This window comes from Mustela putorius, unplaced genomic scaffold (genome assembly GCF_011764305.1).
Source record: "Mustela putorius furo isolate JIRA1106 unplaced genomic scaffold, ASM1176430v1.1 tig00003909_pilon_pilon_pilon, whole genome shotgun sequence".
Classification (NCBI taxonomy): Eukaryota; Metazoa; Chordata; class Mammalia; order Carnivora; family Mustelidae; genus Mustela; species Mustela putorius.
In genome coordinates, this window is record NW_025422057.1 from 41,586,954 (window position 1) to 41,607,757 (window position 20,804).

A 20,804-nucleotide genomic window follows, 5' to 3' on the forward strand; every position below is an offset into this window, starting at 1 on the left:
AATGGGGTGACATCTCACCACAACCCCCCGTTACGATCCCTGACCTGCCACCCGCCTCCCTCTATTCCAGCTCGCAGCTAAGTCTTGTATTGATATTACAAAAGTGGAGCCTTCCTCCTTCTGTGCAGGAGGTAAGAGCTGGAGTCACTGTTGTCAACACGGGGCAGGGTGGGGGCTGTGTTGTACGTGCTGGTTGCATGGTACACGCGGTGGGAGCATGTGTGCACTGTGAGTGTGTAGTGTGTGTATGCAAGGGGTGGTTTAGAGAAAGGTACATGGGTTATAGAAGTAAGTAGATCTTTCTGTGAGGTGTGCATGCCAGGGACCGTCGTGCAGGTATGTGTGTGACTCTGTTTTTTGGGTTTTGACGTAATGTACATACGCCTCTCTGCATAAGTTTAAAATAGTACAATTATTTCATATGCACATACGGCAAAATGACTACCAAAAAAGTTTCATGTGGTAATTTTTTTAAACCTGAAAACCAAAAATGGAATACATAACAAGAAAAAAATATATATTTACAAACCTTCAACAGAGAACTGTAAAATGAAATCTGAGAATATATAAAAAGCACAGCACAACAAGAATAATTAGTGACCACTCCTACAACACAAGTCCGATTCAGTATTTAAAATATCAGTGTAACTTACCACATCAGCAACGTGCAGAAGATAAACATTATCTCAATGGATGACTAAAGAATTGGACACAGTTCAATGGCCAGCGTCATATTGGGAACACAGCCAGACAGAAGGCATCCATACAGATACAGCTAACATCTCATCCAGTGGTTATATGGGAAACTCCTCTCCCTCACAACTGGAACTTCACAAGGGTGCCCTCTCCCCATCCAGGGGTCTCTGTGTCAGTCTGGTGAGAACTCCTATGCAGTGACTACTGGGACAGAAGCCCCCTCTCTGTAATGGGCTCTGTGTGTGCCCACTGGGGATCAGTACAGCGGAAGTGGAGGGAGAAGCACATTTCTTCCACTGCTAACAGCACTGAGCTGGATCTAGCCAGATGCAGACCCAGAGGCCTGCTCTGGCCTCTGCACTCCTAACTGTAGGGGCATACTGCCACAGACCATGGGGTCAGACAGACCTGTGTTCACATCTGGTTGTGCTGCCCATGAACGTGCCACCCGGAACAAAAAACTGAACATCTGTGTGCTCCCCTCTTGTCTCCCAGAAGTAGCAATAATAACACCCATGAGCAGATGTGAGATGGAAGGCCAGGGGATTTTATGAGGACTGGCACAGGGTCTAGAAGTTGGTCAGCCCTAAGCAGGAATAGTGGTACTAATATTCCCATCATCATGGTGCCCCTGACCCCAGGGCTGAGGCCATGTGTGGAGGGTGTGGGGAAATCATCCCTGATGAAAGCATCTCCAGCCAAATAAGCTGTGGGCCCGCAACTCTCTGATTCCTCCTGTCTTCTGCACCAACCTGCTGCGCGAGGAGGGAGGTGGGCAAGAGACCCCACATAAGTAGGCTCTTCTGGTTTAAAGCACTGAGCTGTGTAGCTGACCTGACAGCTTCGTTTCTCTGATTATGTCCCCTAGACACGCACAGGCCATGGCGTCGCAGCAGCCTGTCAAACTGCAGGTGCAAATGGCAGTCATCGTCCGTCCCCCATGGTGGCCAGGCCGGGGTGACAGGTGCCTGCCGCACACCCACTGACAGCTTAACTCAGCACTCCTGTTCTGACCTTTTCAATTGTTGCCCTCTTGAGGAAGCTGCCACAACGTGACAGTCACTGAGAGGCCAAGCTCAAGGCAGGATCCTGGACCCCAAATGAAATCAAAGGAGGCATTTCATCAGGCTGTCAGTTGAAATAAATCAGTGGGTCAGGGAGCCTTGGGAAGCAGACAGGGGACGAGCATGAGACTCAGGACCTTTTCAGCCCCTCAGGGTGCTCTCCAGGGTGAGGCAGAGGCCTCTGCTAGCCTTCCTTCCTGCCTGGTCTCCAGCCCATCCTCGGCTCAGTGCCCTCCGATCCTGTGTAGGTCTTTGGTGTTAGTGTGACTTGTGTGAGTGACTGGTCGTTGCATGGTGAATAAATCCCATGGCCAGAGCACCTAGAAAAGCTGGCAGGGTGAGCACAGATTCATAGTTTCTCCACTGTGGTGGCTCAGGCTGGCATCTCCTACACAGGGCCCGAGGGTACTGAGCAAGCCTCTTCCCAAACCCCAGCCTGGCCTGAGAGTGTGAGGTCCCTAGCCCCCATCAAGGCCAGGCAGGTCTTCCCTCAGCTCTAAGGCTGGGGCACGGGGTGACACTGGGCTTCCTGCAAGCCCCTCTGTCCACTTTCCAGGGTTCAGTCCACCCCTCCCTTGAGGCCTCACTCCCAGGAGTCTGCCCCTTGCCCCTTCCCTGATTCACTGGCCCCTCTGGATTCACACAGCCCTTGGTCTGTCCCTCTCATTAGTCACCTGCTATGACTTTGCCTTGGCTGTGTCACTGTTTATTTTTACCATTCAGTACTTTGATATTTTCTCGGACTTTGTGAAGGAAATTTCCAAACCTACAGCAAAGTGGAAACACCAGTACAAGAACAACCACATCTCCACTACCTGGGTTTTACAGTTCATATTTAATATCTGACCATATTTCATTATAATTTTGTCTATCTAGTGCTCTCTCTCTGTCTTGCAAACACACCCATCTATGCCCACACACAAATACAGACACAGTGCATCTTAATTTTTTGTGCGTTTCAAACCAGTTACAGGCATCAGGCTACCTCATCCCCAAAACCCATCATTCTGTATGTATTTCACTGTTTACACCGATATTTGTTAAGAGTTCTCTTTTTTAAATTGCAGCAAACTTTAGTGTATCATTTGATGACTTCTGGTAAATGCACATCTCAGGAAGACAAAGAGTTTACCACTGACCCCAGAAAACCCCTCAGATCACTTGCCAGGCGATCCTTGCCCCCCTCCCCCCATCCTGAAGGCAACTGCCCTTCTCAGTTTTTCTCCCATAGGCTAGTTTGCTGCTTTAAAACATCCTCTCGGTGGACTCATGTGGTACGAACACCGTGTTTGAACATCATGCTTGCTCTGGTACTCTTGGCACGGTGGTTTGGAGATTCATCCTTCCTGTGTGTGTGCTGGCTGGACTTGGAGTTTTGTGTCAGGGAGGAAGGCTGGAGGGGGCACCTTGTCATTCTTTTTTCTGTCTGTGACTGGCCCAGAGCGAGTCCGTGGTGGCACGTAGCAGGACCCAGGGCAGAGGAGGGCTCTCCTCAGAGATCCAGCGAGCAGGGCTGCACTGTGTGCAGAGGGCAGGGCGGGCTGTGTGGGGCAGGAGCCCCCAGAGGGGGAAGGCAGGACCCACGGTGCTGGGCAGAGACACCTTTGCCACCAACATGGGTAGCTGCTATCCATCTACCATGATCAAGCTCCCCTTTCATCCCATCCTCTGTCTGCCCGAGATAACTACCATAGACAGTTCATCGTATGTCTATACAGAGCTATCTAAATATGCTTTCCAAGGATGTTTTTACATGAATGGGGTCATGCAGTATGTAACATTCCCCAACCATCAGCACATATTCCATTCTACAGATGGAGGAAGTTTCTTTCACCAGTCTCCCCGGTCAATATTCTGGTTGTTCCTAACGTGGCTACAGCAGGCTGTGAACACCGTGAGGCTCACTCTCTGTGGGCATGGGTCAGGATTCCCTGGGTCAATCCCACAAGTAGGATTGCTGCATGAAAAGGACACACGGGATAAATATTGGTCAGTAGAGTCGGATTTCTCCCAAAGAGCCTGTGCTGAACAGCAGGGGGTATTCCCAGAGCCTGACCCTCCCCAGGGCAGTCACGTCCACTTGTGTGACCTTGTCAGTCACATGGTCAGTGGGTTGCCCTTCCTCACTGCTGGTTTCCTCCTGGCCTCCTTGGGGAGCTCCTCTCTCTGGAGCCCTGGGCAGCCCATTGTACAACTTCTTCTCCAGAAAGAAAATTCTCCATCCAGAAGGACCAGTCTCCCTTCCAGGGGATCTGGGTCCTCATGCCACCCAACCGCTGCGATGCAATGGCCCCTTGTGTAGGAAATGCAGCTCCCTCCAGCCGATGTTAGTCTGTGCTTCATTTTCATCCAGTGGTGGTTACTGTTGGAGGAATTGGGTGGGGGGTCTTGGAGCAGAAGGCGCAGTTACTGGACAGAGCAAAATCCTTTAACTCCACATCTCTTCTGCTCAAAAATCTGAGCCCATCACCCTGCTTTCCACTTACAGAGTTTTGCCAAAGTGACAGGACCCTCTGAGAGCAGCAGTGCCTGGGGACACAGATGGCACTGCTACAGAGGAGGAGTGATGACTGAGGAGGGCCCCGAGGGCTACAGTGCACACCTCATGGGAAGGGGGCATGTGGGCAGAAGGACAGTGTGCAAGATTCCCGAGGAGTGCAGGCTCTGTGAGGTCCCAGGCTGTCAGGCAGCCCTGCCCTCAGCGGCCGCCCTATATCCTGCGCAAACGGGTGATAGCTGCTCAGAACTAAGAGAAGAGCAGAGACAGCAGAAGGGGGACTTGCCTTGGGCACATGAGATCAGATCCTAGCCCTGTACCTGCCAGGGATTCAGGGAGAGCCACCTGCCCTCTCTTAACCTCAGCTTCCTTCTGTGTAATTTAGGGCATAATGCCTAGTGCGGGCACGTTGGGAGGTGAGGGAAAATAAAAATCATCCCATAGTATATGCTGTTCGTGAGGAGGGTTATTTTGGATGAACACCGGCATTACACACCTTGGCCTGGCACAGATTTGCCCAATTCTGGTTCCTTCTGCCTGTTTGCTAGTGGCAGGAAGAGTCTACTTGCTGTTTTGGCCTCCTCTGGAGCCTGATCTCACCTGCAGACACACACAGTCTGATGAATTTTCCCTTCTCTGCCTGTGTCTAGTAACAATGTGGGCTATGCGTTTACAGTTCTGTCTTGCAAGGAAATACTTCTTTGCAGTAAAAAATCCTGGGTTGTAAAGTGTAAATGCTACTTCTGTGATACTGAGGGGCAGCAGCTACTCTTGGGGTGGCCCTAGCTGGGCTGGCAAAAGGGTTCACAGGAGACAATCCCAAGTGCTCCTTCCTGGCCAATCTCAGAACCCTGTGTCATGGAGGGTCAGGTCCTCAGAGGTATGACAGGGAGCCTGGCACAATCAAATTCAAAGCAGCATTGTGAGATTTGGCAACTGTGTGTGGGAGAAGACACGTCACTTAGAGACAACAAGTCAGCCCTGAGTGGGCCAGTTCCATCTGTCAGGGGCCAGGCTGGTGCCACGAGCAGGAGGGGTCAGTCGGGATGAAAGGCTGCAGTGTGGGGTGTGCTGGAGTAAAGCAGGTGCTGGTCACGGGGAGTGCTCCCCCAAACTGAAACTGGGCAGTGGCATATGGAACTACAAACTCACTGATATCAGCTGCTCCTGCTTTCCAAGAAAGCTAGTGATCTGGATTACTAAGGAAATGTGTGGGCTTTACAATGCTCTCATTTTTGGAAAACACCTGAAAGCCTAAAAACCCACATCAACAGGCCAGCGTTCGGCCACGGGTCTAGAATCTATGTGCTTCAAAGCAGAGCAATTGCTGACAGTGCCCTGATCAATGGAAGCTTCGGGGAGACGGGAAAAAGGAGAAATTGGGACAGCCGGTCCAGTTCTGCTAATATGAAGAATTATATCTAGAGAGTAAATTGAGCTAGGGCAAATCAAGCTTCAGGAAGGAGAGTTAGCCCAGCTGGGACAGGAGGCAGTGGTGGAGGCTAATGACCTTGGCCTTGCCGCTGAAGACCTGCATGTTAGCCTGGTGAACTCCCAGAGGGCCAGGCCCACCAGCTGCCCCCTGGTTTTGCTTCAGAAGCCCAGAAGCTCCAGGGGAGCTGTAGCACCTTGTTTGGGGTCTAAGGCCTTCACCTGTCTCCACACTGATAGAGGAAGTGTTTGCTGAACCCCATGTGGGTTGGTTGTAGCCTATCAGGAGGAGGCAGGGGAAAATCATCTGTAGAGTTCCAGAACCACGGCAAAGACAGGAGCTGTCCTTCCCTGGGGGATTCTTCTCCGCAGGGTCACAGACTCAGAGGATATGCAGAGCAAGAGGCAGGGGCTCTGAATGGGCTCTGAATGTCAGGAGTGGAGGTGAGAGGCCCCCCAAGAACCTAAGCCTCCCCTGACACTCAAAGTGCACCCTTGGTGACACCGGGTGAGGATCTGGTCCAGGGGAATCACACGTCTTGGTTTTGACATGTTTGCTTCCTCATAGGAATCCCTAAGCATTCCATTTTGGGGGTGGCCTGCCATGGAAGACAGAGGTGCCCTCAGCCCCGCCTCACACAGCCTTTTGAATGTTGTCTTTGCAGAAAACTATGAATTGATGATTACTGGAACAGGCTTTAATAACGCAAAAAAGAAGGATGAAGTTATTTGTAAATTCATCTTCAGCGAAAATAAGTCCTTCAGTAAGTAGCCCCATTGGTGGTGCCTCCAAGTGACAAATCCCCCACCTCAGGCTGCCTTCCCCTCAGCCAGCCAGGCCTTCAGAGCCCTTGCTGACCATGCACTGTGAACATTGTGAGGATAGATCCCCATGGACAAGGGGAAGGAGGGATCTGACCGAGAAGTTGGGAAGTTCATCAACCCCAAAACACAAGAGCCTCTTGGAGCAGGGCTTTCCCCCTACTGAGAATGGCTCTGGGTGCGGGGTGTGCCCCAGAGCTGCTCTCCCCTCCCTTGGCTCAGCATTCACTTGCCTTGAGTGACAAGGACCCAAATCCATGGAGATTGCTGGTGGAAACAGAGGCAGCCCTGGGGCTCTGAGCGTGGGCCAGGTGCACTGGTAGCTTCCACGGAGGGTACATCACCTGGGACGGAGAGAGGCTGCCAGCTGCCAGGCCCGGACCCTGGAATCCTGGCACAGGCGTATGTCACATGTGTGACCTTCACCAAATGAGGAATCTATTCTCAGCCTCTCTTTTCTCTACCGTAAAATGGTAGCTGAACTAACTAAGCCATGTTGCCTATGTAAACCAACGTTTGGGAAACAGGCTCAGGCGTACCTCTGTAGGGTCGAATGGCTTGAGGAAGTACACGGGTGGACAGGCAGATGTGCCCTCAGTGCTGAAGTGGGTGTGATTCTCCCCAGAGATCTGGGGGGCAGGAAGACTTGCTGCGTCATCCTTTGCCTTCCCAGTTACCCCCTGATGCCATCATTTGACCTAATTATAGTATGTTCAGTGACATCTTCCTGCAGGGCCATCTGGTCAACCCAGAGCTACTTCCAGCCAATGCATCACTGCAGGATGAATGTTTCAGTCCCCTAAGGGAAATAGTGTCTCTAAAGGTCAGGACAGGTCCCCCATTCGTCAGCACCTGCCCCTTCCCCTCCACTCTCTGTGCCTTCCGTTGCTTTTTGTTGTCTCAGAACTTGTCACTCTCTGCATCTACATTTATTTTGTTCTTTGTTAGTTAGTTTTTAGTCTGTCTCCCTCCAGTCCCTCAGATGTAAGACCCTAGGGAGCTGGGACTCAGGCTGCCTTTTTCATTCAACCAGAGCATTGCACAGGCCTGGTGCACAGTAGGGGCCCAGAGGAAGGCAGAAAGAGAAGCTGGTATCCGCCAGAGTGTTAGCTCTGCTTGCTGGGGACCAACTGAAAGGGAAAGATGGGTGGGTGGACATGCCATTAACAGTATTCTCTCATGATTTTCATTTAGGTAAAAAAGCCACCACTGTGGAGGAAAACACCGTGATCTGCCCAGGAGTAAAGATAGATAATCCAGATCAGTAAGTGCTCAGGTCAGGGGCCACACATGTACAGTTTCCATCACTGTAAGGTATATAGAATGTGGCATGCCACCTGTGCTGGGGAAAACATGTCTCTCCGAGAAGGCTCAAGGCATTGTCAACACTTGTCCTTGTTGGTGGTCACACAAGATGCTCAGGGACCTGCTGTGGGGTCTCTGCTGAGGAGGGAGGATACTGGAGATGATGACTCCAGGAATGGTATCTCAGTTCCAGGCAGCTGGTGAGAGCTAAGCCAACATACTCTGTAAATGGAGAGGAATCCAATGTCACCAAGCCACTCTCCCTGGGAACTTAGCCCATGGCCACAAGGACATCTGACCTCATGTAAGGCTCCCTATGCCTGGTCAGTCTTCACTGCAGAGGTTAAACTCAGGTGCTTATGATGAGCCCCTCCCTTTCCCCATGTCATGTGCTCACTGGTGACCCCACAGTGCAATGAGCAAATCAGTGCAAGGAGAGCCACTGGCTATGGTTTGAGCAGAGTGCAAGAACTGTGCCCACCCAGGCTGCTGATCACTTTCTGCCATTTCTCTGCTTTAGGGTGGTCTTCGTTGAAGTCAGCCTAAATAATGGCATCAACTTCATCAGCAGCGGTGCTAACATCACGAGCAAGAACTGCGTGAGCCCCAGGGTAAGACTTCAGCCTCCCTCCTGGGCTGTCCAGAACACCTGCGCTGAAGAAGCAGACACCCTGGGGGGAAAGAGGGAAGGACAGGGTGCCAAGGGCCTGAGTAGTGGCTCCTGCAGACAGGCAGCTGGGGCAGCTTCTCATAGCCAGCTTGGGGCCCTCAGCCTGTCATCAGCAAGCTGTCCCCACACTCAGGCTTCTCAGGTGCCCTGAGAGTGGGACCACAGGAGACCCTGCAATGCAGCCACCTGTCCCGGCCTTGCAGAAACTCATGTCACTGGAGGCACATGAAAGAGGACAGCCAGAGCCCTGAGCCTAGAAATGGTGCTGAGCCTCTGACACATGCCTCCCCCCTTGCCACCTCCCCTGGCCCAGCTGTTTTGGGGGGAAGCTCAGAGCTCCATCCTTCATTCCAGACAGGCAGCTGAGAGAGCCTGGGGGGCTGTGGGCTAGGAGCCAGAGTCCAGGACCTCTAGGACACTGGGACACTCCAAATCCAAGTCCTGGACACAGGACATCTAACGGGTGGGGCCAGGTGCTGGTACAGCTGGTACCTCATAAGCTGGTACAGCTGACATGCCCATTACTGGCCCAAGCCCCAGCCCACTTGGGAACCACGCCCCCCGCAGTCATTTGGCAGAGACCATCAGCCTCCCCTCTACCTCCACCGCTTTCTTGTGATCCTCAGCTGTCCCTCTCTGCTAGCGCTCTCTAACCCTACTCTCCTGCAATGGGAAGGGAAGCAACCAGGGCTGTGGGAAGGGCCTGGGGCTCAGCTCAAGGACAGGCACATAAGCAAAGAAGGTTCTGCTCCCAGGTTCCTCCTCCTCAGAGCTCCATGTCTTCTGGATACCGGGCATAGGGCACCATGACATGAGCGACAGAGAGCGTTAGGATGGAGAAGACAGCTGCCTGGGAGGAGGGATGATGGTGCCTAATTGCCACCACCGTAGTGTCTTGTCCCAGCCGGGGAAAGTCCCAGCAGTGCTGACAGTCCTCCGACTGTGTCTTCGCTTATGTCCGGACATACATTCCTGAATCAGCAGACTGACTCACCCATGTGCCCATCAGGAGTCCCACCAACTCACAGCCCGCCCCCTGCAGACACATGTCAGAAAGACCTCAGGAGGAGCCACACCACCCTGGGCTCTGACCCTGCCTCTCCCTTCAGCTGCTTTGTCTCCTGGACACAGACCCTCAGTCTTCTCCCTCCCCTGCCTCTGGGAAAGGAGACCACTTAGCTTAGGGCAGGGCTGTGCAGCATGTCCGCCGAGGCGTGTAGAGAGGACTGGCTTTGTCCCACCATGGGGATTCTGCTCCCTGGTCAGGGCTCTGGGACAGAGCCTCTGAGCAGGGCTGGTGGTGCACTCTGTGGCCCAGGGCTCTTCAGTGGCTCTCTGGGTGCTGTCTCTGTTCTCCAGCCTTCAGTGTTTCCTGGGGTGGGGAAATCTGAGGTCCATGGGAACAGGTGGATGGGGAGGTCTGGTGTGGGTACTAGGGTATGCTCCCAGTAAGAGGTCACTCATGCCCACCCCTGTTGCTGACATGTGTGCTTTCTGCAGAATGCGCCAGAACAGATTCCACTTCCCGTTCCAAATGTCCCTCTACTACCAGTCCAGCCTGCCACACCATCACCTAGCAAAACATATCTTCCAGATATGAACCCTGTCGTCTTGGCTGGGATCGTCATAGGCCTGGTCTTATTCCCGTTTCTTATCTGGTGCATCTGGCGATATTGCTTCAAAAAGGTAAGTAACATCTCAAACATAGTCCCATTCCTGGCACCATGCCAATAGCATGAGGGACTCAGCCTCCCAGCCTCACCCCCAGATTCTGCCTGTGGCAGCTGCCCATCAGCAACCAGGTCCTCACAGGAACAACCAGAGGCACAGCCTGTCTTCTGCTCCCAGGCAAAGACTCACCATGTGTCTAAGGGCCGCCGGCCTCACACATGTCTCTGGAGGTAGCCTGTGAGCTGCCCTGGACGCTGGGGAGAAGCCACTCCAGGACCCAGATGCCAGGGAGGCTTCACAGCAGCCAGGCTTCTGGATACTCAGACAGACTGAGCACCAGACAAGGCCTCTGGTGTTGAGGGAAGAGGGTAGGTCTTGCAGGAGGCACTGAGAGCCCCAAGGGAGAATCCTGCTGGCTGGCAGGGGTCCTGACCTCTGGGACAACTGAGCCTTAGACACCAACAAGAATCTTTGCACTCATCCAGGATGTCTGGCCTTCCTTCCTCCTTGCTAAGGGCCAGGGCATGCTGGGCCCCTTGCTGGCCATAGAGGCCTAGGAATGGACCTGACACCAGCCTTGCCCTCAGGAACTTACAGTCCTGTGTCTTTGTCTGGATGGGTATCTGGGGGTGGAGGGTAAAATGTCACCTTCATAGTGTGTGGCAAGCAGAGCCTTAGCAAAGGACAAATACTGGTCCTGGGGGGAAGGGAGGAGCGTAGACACACTGGCCGCTGGGTTTGAGAGAGCCCCGGCCAGATCTGGTGAAGGAAGAGGGGATGACAGATGGTGGGAAAGGACAGAACAAACCTGCAGGACACCTCTCCTGCGGGAGAGGTGGAGCTCCCTCTGCCACTCCCTCCTCTGCCACGGACCAGGGAGCCTAGTCCGGCTGTCTCCCCATGCACCCTCCAGGGAGCTCCGATCCCCCTTGATAACTCAGGAGCCTGAGGCTCCGGGTGGTGCAGCTGGTTGACCAGAGACCCATGGGCAGTGGCTTGCAGAGTGACACTCCAAAGTCTGTGTTCTGTCCAACTGCTACTTTATAGGGACCCCTCCTGTCTGCATGGTGGAGCCAGCTCTCTCCATGCCACTCCAGCCTGTGTTCATGTCTCTTTAACATTCTAGAAAAAGGAGATACCAGCGGTGCATATAATAGAAAGGGTAAGTCATGATTTTGGTCCTGTTGCGGTCTGCTCCCTCGATGCCCACACTGAACTTCACACACAAGGGCTCCTGCTGCCTGTGGGATATTTGCATCCTCTGCCCCAGCACCTCCCAGCTCCCTGGGCAAAGAGAGCTGGCAGAAAGAAGAGATTAACCGAGGGACGGGGGCAGCCTCAGAAGGACTTGGGACTCATAACACCCTTCCCATGTGTGCAGCTCTGCTGCTCCAGGGCCTTTGCCCCCGAATTAGCAACTTGAGGTAGCCCGTTTCAGCAAGCACTAGGATCCCTATTAAAATATATGGACTTTGGATCAATTTCCAAAGGACTGTTTGAGAGAGTCGGGTGAACTTTGAGAATAGGAACCTTAGACTTCAAACGTTGGTCCTCTGCCTGGACTCTGATGTATGTTGGGCTGCATATTGTTGATCTCCATCCCTGTCCCCTGGCAGGGCCAGGAGCTTGGCTAGGGTGGGACTCTAGGGACATGAGGGGCTGTGGAGGTTGGAAGGTGTCTTACCTGGCATTGAGCTGGGAGACAGACCCAGTCCAGGTGAGCACAGTGAACCAGGGTCAGGAGAGCAGACTTGGATATCCCAGGGTGGGGGCCCAAACCAGGCCCCAGAAGAAGGAGTTATATGGGGACTCAGTGTCCTGAAGTGGGTACCCGAGCCTGATGGCTGGTAGGAAGCAGGCCTCACCGCGTATGGCTGTACAGGGACTGGGTGCAGTGCCACGTGCTGAGAAAGGATCTGCCAGGGTCAGGTGAGTGCGGCCCTGTCCCCTGCCAATGCTCCCACCCAGACAGCCCTCCTGTACACTGCACAACCCCAAGACTGGGCTTCTTCCCCAAGGGCGGGTAAAGCCATTTCTGCAAACAAAAGGAGTTTGCTTATTTTCACATGGAGAACACTGTCCTGGTGCAGGGTGCTCCTCATTTGTCCTTGAAAACTCTCTTGTGCTTTTTTGAGTGGGCAGAGCTTGGACAGGTGCTAAGAGGTTAGATGACATGGGTCTACACTGAGGAGCTGCCAGACCCACGAGCAGACTCTGCTTTCTCTTCCTAGGAGCCAGCGAGGAAATGTATGGAGTCATGCCCAACGATGGTCATCCCCTGTGGGTGCCAAGGAGGCGGAATAAGACGGATAGAGGTGAGACGGGCGTTAGAGAGGGTGCGGTCACCCTGCAGGTGGGGCTGAGGGAGAATGAGAGCAGCCACTTCATGCTCCACAGGCCTGGACCCAGAAACTATGGCTGAGGTGGAAATGAACTTTACTGAAACTGACATTGATCTCTTGGCACTAGAGAAAAAGCAGAGAGAACCCTGATCCCCAAGCCCAGGAGAGAACAGAAAGGGAGGGCTTCTGCCACCACTACCACACGGGGCCCAGCACTAGGGTCTCCCCCTCGGCATGGGCCCAGGTTTGCAGACGCTGGTAGCTGGCTACAGCTTGCCAGTCCTGGGCTTGCTCAAGAACTGCTGAGCAGCTCCAGCAACGGCTTGGTGTTCAGCAGCCAGCAGGGGGATGACGAAACACAAGCTCAGTCATAAACAGGCTCCCACGGGTCAGATGTTATGTTAGTCACCGTACAGTACATCATTAGTTTTTGATGCAGTGTTCCATGATTCATTGTTTACATATAACGCCCAGTGTCCCGTGCAATATGTGCTCTCCTTAATACCCATCACCAGGCTCACGCATTCCCCCACATCCCTCCCCTCTAAAACCCTCAGTTTGTTTCTCAGAGTCCAGTCTCCCCCTCCGATTCCCCCCGCTTCACTTCTCTTAATGTCCTCCATGTTATTCCTTATGCTCCACAAACAAGTGAAACCATATGATAATTGACTCTCTCTGCTTGACTTATTTCACTCAGCAGAATCTCCTCCAGTCCAGTCCATGTTGATACAAAAGTTGGGTATTCGTCCTTTCTGATGGGGGCATAATTTTCTGTTGTATATATGGACCACATCTTCTTTATCCATTCGTCTTTTGAAGGTCATCCCAGCTCTTTCCACAGTTTGGCGACTGTGGCCATTGCTGCTATGAACATTGGGATACATATGGCCCTTCTTTTCACTACTTCTGCATCTTTGGGGTAAATAAGGAAATTTTTTACAGGAGAATTCTGAGCAGGTTTGTTCACCATTAAAAGTATCCAGAAATACCAGTGGCTCCTGCAAGCCTTGCATTCGTCCGCTCAGCTGTGTGAGGGACTGAGCTAACTCCATTGTCCTGGGGACCCAGTGACATGAAGAGACCAGAGCCTCATGGAGGACAAGGTCTGCAGGAAATGTTCTCACTCCAGGACGTGCTAGGCCCCCACCCAGTGAGGGAGCCCCCAACCCTACAGGGGGCTGTGAGGACAGGAATGAGGAGGCCCCAGGCAGCCCAGCATGAGGAAGACATGTTTCAGACTCCAGAGACCCCAAACACACAAGGCCCCCAGGCCCCTGCCCCAGATAGACGCTGCAGGGCTCCCTCAGTGTGTTCCTGGGGACAGAGCCCTCTGGGACCATCTCAAGTCAGAGAGGACTATACCCTCTGGAGGTGACCGCCATGCCTACAGCTTCCCCATGGCCACATCTGCTTTTCAGGGCAAACTGGATACCCTGTGTGACTTTGTTCAAAGCTGCAACCAAGTGCCATTGATATGGTGTCAGCCTAAGAGAAAGGTAAGCAGGGGCACAGGGATGCTCTCCATGGGCCAACAGGCCTTTGCTCTTTGCCCTTGACCGTTGCACTCTGGGACTGTGGGTCAGAGATTGTGTCCAGGCACCTTCCAGGGAGGATGCCAAGATGTGGAGAGGTGGTGTTCATGAGCCTCACAGGCCGATTTGGGTCTGGCACCTACATTTTCATGCACATCCTCTCCAGAATAACAGGAAAGTTCTTATGACCCAGCGCCTCCAAACTTAAGTCAAAGAAGCTGTAAAGGGAGGCCAGCCAGAGTTCTCCTGGCCCTGACCATCATCCCTCCCCACTGAGCTCCCCACTGGAGGTCTGCTGGCTGCCCCCATCCACTGAGACTCTCCTGCACGGCTCACTCTTGTGCCAGGACTAGTGGAGGGCATGGTGACACCCCCATGTTGTTGGCCAACACTGAAAGCTTTTACCAGGTAGTAGAGTCCCTCCTTGTGTCATTGCCTGTGACAACAGGGAGAAGCCAGCTTATTACAGGTGCCCTCCATGGAACTGAATATTAGTGACAGCTTGTTGTTCTCAGATCTTCCTGTGGGCCAGCTGTCAGTCTAAGAACACTACATATTTTGACTATGTACTCCTGCCAGCAACTCCATGTGCAAGTGCTACTAATATGCCCTTCTTTACAAAGGGAGAGCTAAGGCACAGAGGTCTAGTGACTTACCCCAGGTCACAAAGCCTGGGAGTGGCAGAGCTGGACTTGACCTGGCTCTACCCCTCTCCTTGCCCTGCCCCCGTCAGGTCAGGATCTTGATCCCATGATAGTTACCCCACAAACACCACAAGGCTCAGACTGAGGGCCCACGAAGACCATGCTCCTGGCTCACCATGGCTGACCATGCAGAGGGTCTCAGACCCTTTGCACAGACTGGCCCAGGGGCCTGGAGGACATTGAAGTCCCCAGAAGCCCTAGTAAGAACCACATAAGTCACTTCTTTGGATCAGGCAAGCACGGCTCTCCCTCGGTACCAGGTGGGCATTTCGGAGTCCTGGGCAGGCCTGAGGGGCTTGGGACACTGCTGAGGAGACACCCCCGATGCATGCTGACCCCCAGCAGGGCCACCATGTAGTGTCAGAGGTGCCAGGGCTCCTCTGGGGCTGGGCTCTGGGCTCTGGGTCTGAACAGGGCCCTCAGTCCCAGCCATGCTCACACAGAATTCCCTTCTCCATCTGATTCTCCTGGAGCCTCTTCCCAGAACCGCAGCCCCATGATGGTCACATGAGCACCACACCAACCCTGTACCCTGAATCCACCCAGCGGTGCCCACTCAGGGCGGAGGGATGGAGCAAGACATGGAGGGAGGCCTGAGACCAGATGGAGAACAAGGAAGGGATACCAGAAAGGGCCATCCTACCCATCCAGGTGAGGGCAGGGTGCTGAATGACCTTCCAGAAGGGTCACATTCCTAAGACCCCAGATGAAGGGTGGCAGAATTCAGACTCACGCATTGTGGGGCACTGCCAGCTGCCCACAGCTCTGCCAGACCGCTGCCATGCCAGCTCTGGAGCTTGCCCAGCCCCCTCTGTAGCCAGGAGGGACCCTGTGTGTGTGCCGATGGCCAAACACTGTCCGAGAGGTCAGGAAAGAAGCAAAGTCCAACGGAGAGCAAGTTCAGCACCCAGGGCTGTCTGAAGTCAATTCTCTCATCCTGAGCAGACCTGGGAGCCCATTAACTAAGCCCTGTGGGAGGCGGCTCCCTCCCCATTCATCTGTCCCCTCCTGACCTTGTCCCTCCAACCATCCTCCTGGAGTCCTGAGTATTGGTAGGCCCCCAGGACTGCAGTATGTGCAGGGTTCTGGCACCTTCTCTTTAAGCCTTCAATGCACTGGTCCCAGGCCCTAGTCAACCAGAAACCAAAGGGTCTGAATATCACTGGGACCTGCAGTCTCTGCATACCAACACGGCCCCAAGCCCAGATCCCCAGCCCAGGCTGCTTGGGGTTAGAGATGGGCGTGGCCTGGGGCTTCCACGTGGGAAAGCAGATACTGCAGATGGTTATAAAATGACTAGGACTCTCCGCACCACCACCCCTACTACCTTTAAATCTCCAGATTTTTTCTAAAAACTTTCCTTTCTAAACTGACTTTCCCTATTGACATATACAAATGGTACAGCAAGACTCAGTCTAGTTGCTTAATCTTGACCCAAACCCTGAGATCAGTGTCTCTTCACTCCTTGCCTTATCCCAGAGCAGTGCACTAGTTCACAGATGCTGGTACTGTTAGTTCTGCCAGGTAAATCAGGCCCCCTTACCCTCCCCCACCGCAGGTGCTGCCCACAGTCCTAGAACTGTATCCCGGGGTGTGTAATCCGTGTGCCTCCCGAGAGGCTCTGCATAGCAGCTCCTTTCAAGGGACTGCTCCTGCCATTTACACAAAGCCCGCAGACAGGCTGGACACTGTCCTGAGGGCTCTATACAACCGACTCCTCCATCTCCCACACCTCCATGGGAGAGAGAGCTGAGGCCCACACAGTTAAGTCTCCTGCCCAGACTGGCCCCCGCGTGAAGCTCTTAGGACAACACCAGCAGCCCAGTGCCTTGCGGCCATATGACTCTCTCTCTCTTCTGCAATGTGGTCACTTCTCAGCATGTCACAGCTGTGGAAACTGAGCCTCTGAAGTTAGTGATGGACTTGAAGTGACAGGGTTGTGGAGGGCTGCGGCAGGGCAATGAATGGCCCTGGGGGAGGCTCATGTCCAAGTTCATGCTCTGACCCTGTACCAGACTATGAGGGCAGTAGGGAAACACGTGGAATGTACTTCTGTCCACAGTGCAGTGTCTTAGATGGGCAAACAGTTGTGGACGTCAACACCTTACTTTCCTAATGTGCTGCTGACAGACCTTGGGCATGTTTGCCAGAAAAGAGTTTCTCCAGGGAACAAGCAGAGCTGGATACAGATGGGCCTTACAATGCATTCGTAGTCCAGGAGCTCCTGAGTCTTTGACCTTACCTACAGAGGGAGCTGCACCAGGGATGCATGTGTGACAAAGCTGGGACATGGCTTTACACCACCCCCCCCAGGAAGGCTGAACTGACAGACAACTATCAAGCCAGTGAATTTGGGGAAGTTCTCACATGTAACTCTGGGATTGTGATAGCAGCTGGCTCCCCTGTGCTCTGCAACCCTCCCTTCTCCCTGACCCCAAATTCACACAATCTCTCTCTCTTTCTCTTCTCTCTCTCTCTCTCTCTCTCTCTCTCTCTCTCTCTCTCTCACACACACACACACACAGGCATGCCCAAGCATGTGCAAGGACACGTGCACACATGCACATATTCCTCATGAAGTAGCAGGAAATGCAATAATGGTTAAAATAATAATGCTTTAAAGCACCGGAGGTTAGGGCTAGCAAGCGACTGTTTGCCAGTAGATTCAAGGATAGTCCTTCACCTGTGCAGGCCTGAGCTGACGGAAGAAATGAGGGGTCACTGGCTTAGATCATCAAATGGTAAGAAGGCAGAGAGGAAGGAGACCCCTCTCAATGACCAAACTCCTCCACTCACCCCTTGACACTTGCACCACAGATTCAGGGTCTCTGTGTCCCTCCAGGGTTCCCAACACATGGGGCCCCTCATTCCTCCCAGCTACCTGTGGGCAGATCCAGCCGGCAGCTCCCAGGGATAGGCTTAGGCATGGGGGAGAGGGTGGACCTCAGTACCGATGCCCCACAGTCATCTCTTAACAAAATCAGAGGGACCCCCAGCAGTTGCTAGGTCTAGAATAATCTGTTCACATTCTGGAGTAAATAAGCAGAAATAAAAGAGGTAGAAATAAAGATAAGATACAAGATTCCAATCTATTCTCAATAGCAGCACTCCCACGCATCTGGGCAGCACGAGTGTACTGACCTATAACGAAACCACAGAGCTTTACTCATCGCTAGAAAGATTTGAGAACATGAAAACCTAGACCCCGTTGCCAGCTTTTCCTAGAGGAACTCATGGGCTTAGTTCTCCTTTAGTGGAATTGTAAAGAACATATTTAGGAAAAGCTGATTTTAAGTTTAAACACACACACACACACACACACACACACACACAGGAACCGTTAAGAATAGTTTAGAAGTTTTTGATGTGATCCTGGGGCAGGGATGGAGCTCGGGGGTTGCTCGGAGGGGAGGATCCCATGCGGTCTGAACTAGGGGAGTGCAGAACAGGTGACCAGGGGAATGGACACAGCCGAGCTGGCCTAAACAGGGAGCCTGAGGGCCTGGATGGTCCGTGGGTACACAAGAAGGTGAGAATGGACAGGTGACACGAGACACATGTGGCTCAGGACAGGGTCTGGGCCGAGTAGACCCTAAGGCTGGGCCTGATGCCCTGGAGGTTGGGGAGAAGGAGGCAGGAGAGGCGAGCAGGGATAATATGGGGAGCCAGCTGGAGGGCAGCCGCAGAACACACGCCTGGGCTGTGGGTCTGGGAGTAAGAATGGCCAGCTAGGGAGTAGAGATCTTAAAAGGGATTGCTGATAAAGGATCAAAAAACTTGCTATCTGCAGAGAGTTCAAGATTCTATTCAGAGTGGTTACCGTGGGTGGTTAGAAAACAAGCAACTTCTGTTTCCTTGTGCACATTTGTCTGTATTGTCTGCATTCTCTACAACGATCAGGAAAAGCAAAAATACTTACCTGTAAAAGATAAAATATTAACCTAATGGACACTAAGGTGATGTTGCATAGAATGTGGCCTAGAAAGTGACAGTTTAAAATGTATGTGAGTCTTGCTGTCCCACTAGCAAAAGTTACCACAAGGAGTCCTTGCCCATCTCTGGGCTCGTCTCCACTCTGCACAGAGGGGTGCAGGTCCCCAAGTGTGTGTTTCTCAAAAGTTCAATTGACTAAACTTCCTTGTGGGTGTGAAAAAGGATAAGGTCTGGCTCCAGGTGTCCCAGGTTCATTGAGAACACACTTAGAAACCCAATGGGTCTCAGAGGTTTTAGGTATGTTGTTTTTCTAATGTAGCTATACTAGGAGGGAAAGCCAAGGTCATTCTCAAGGGTTTGGAAGGATTTTTTTTTTAAGATTTTATTTATTTATTTGTCAGAGAGAGATTACAAGTAGGCAGAGAGGCAGGCAGAGGCGGGGGGAGCAGGCTCCCTGCTGAGCAGAGAGCCCGATGCAGGGCTCCATCCCAGGACCCTGGGATCATGACCTGAGCCAAAGGCAGAGGTTTAACCCACTGAGCCACCCAGGCGCCCCTGGAAGGACTTTTAAAACGAGGGTGATGATGATGACAGTCCCAATAAGAGAAAGCAGCTGTCCGGGCCCTCTGTCACTCACGGGCACTCAAGGTAACACTTCGAATGAATGAATGACAGGTCCACAGAAGTCCCAAGTCTGCCTCACTGCACGTGAGGACTGAAGGGTCTTTCTGGGGACCAACAGGCTCCCACAGATCCAGCAGAGGGATCAGTGGGGATCTGGGCAACAGGAACAGCATGGGCTTAGGTAGAGAAGGTGCTCGGCAGGCCCCAGCAGCCGGAGAAAGCCCAGCGTTCTGCTCCAGCGCCATCTCAGCGACCGTCTCTCTCTCCTCTTCCCTGCAGGGCCGCTGCTTCAACTTCACCCTAGTGAAACCCCTCTGCAGGCAGTTGCCCTGCAGCGGGAAGGTCTGCCTTCCGTCCAGCCAGGCATGCTTCCCCATCAACAGCTGCTACTCACGGTGCCAGCGCCCCATCCCCACGTGCTCCCGGCTCCCCTCCCGGATGCTGCCGCTGATCTCTACCCCGACCCGGGCAGTCTGCGGAACCACTTTGTCCCTCCCGCCCCCTTAGCCCAGCCTCTAATGCACCAAAACCCCCAGATTATTAAGAGCCCTTGTGCACTGAATTAGACATATGTATTGAGTCTTGGTTTGCAGTCAAAGGAGTTGGAATCTATTGCTGATCAGCAAGAGAGTTTGTTACCGGGAGAACATCGCTGCACTGTGTGAGACGTGTCTATACTGCTCCTGCCAGGACAGAGCGCCCTGGTGTCTGCTGGATGCAGACATGGATGCCTCCCACCTCCCACAGCCAGCTCTTCATCCGTCACCAAGGGCTGCAACGCCCGAGGTCCTGGCCAAATTCTGCTCCTTGAAAAAAATGCCCCAATGTCTCTGAAATATGAATGCAATGCTGTGTTTTGTTCCCTAACTTTGTGCAGAGGAAAAACTTGAGTCTCTCCCCTCCTTCACTCCACAGTCTTCGTGTTCTTAGTTTGGCTACCCCCACTTCTGAATGTGTCCTAGAAAGAGGCAAACCCCCTACAGTTCACCAAACACAAGGGCGACTTCTCTTTTCCAGCTACCCCAGATAGTCCCTAAGCCCAGGAGAATGTTAGAGGACCCTCTCCATTTCCCTAGAGAATGTACACCCTCCCCTACTGGCTGTGAGCCCTCGACAGGACCATACTCAGTCATCTCCAACCCACGCTGATAGGAAATGAAAGTCCTCTCTGCCTCCACCCTCATATCCTTCAATATCATAATTATGCTTTTCGGTGGAATTTCTGTAAGACAAGTGTAGGTAAAAAAAAAAAAAAAAAAAAAAGTCAGGTTTGGGTTTTTAATCTGTATGGATTAAAGTGGCTAGATAGCCATGACCCTAATTTAAAACAAAAATAAATAAGTGAAAGTCTTACCTGGCATGGCCTGTGTATAAGTATGTGGAGAGTATTTGCAGTGTAACTCTCCAAAGCATTTGTATCTGGAGCTGCTCTTTCTCAAGGACCCCTTCCCGACCTCCCCGTCCTGTCATGGCTTGGGCCACAGATCCATGTCCTGCCACCAGCCAGGACGGG

At 52.8% G+C, this 20,804-nt stretch overlaps 1 protein-coding gene across 1 annotated transcript in view; it reads left to right on the forward strand.

Moving 5' to 3' along the window:
- The window catches only part of ANTXRL (ANTXR like), a 65,583-nt gene extending 45,094 nt beyond the window's left edge, over positions 1–20,489 (forward strand). The window contains exons 9-17 of the mRNA XM_045068961.1: positions 71–131; positions 6,354–6,452; positions 7,705–7,774; positions 8,336–8,426; positions 9,986–10,171; positions 11,283–11,318; positions 12,388–12,471; positions 13,917–13,994; positions 19,571–20,489. Coding sequence (XP_044924896.1) covers positions 71–131; positions 6,354–6,452; positions 7,705–7,774; positions 8,336–8,426; positions 9,986–10,171; positions 11,283–11,318; positions 12,388–12,471; positions 13,917–13,994; positions 19,571–19,798 — 933 coding nt within the window. The 3' untranslated portion in view covers positions 19,799–20,489. The remainder of the gene's footprint in view (positions 1–70; positions 132–6,353; positions 6,453–7,704; positions 7,775–8,335; positions 8,427–9,985; positions 10,172–11,282; positions 11,319–12,387; positions 12,472–13,916; positions 13,995–19,570) is intronic.
- The last annotated feature ends 315 nt before the right edge of the window (positions 20,490–20,804 follow it).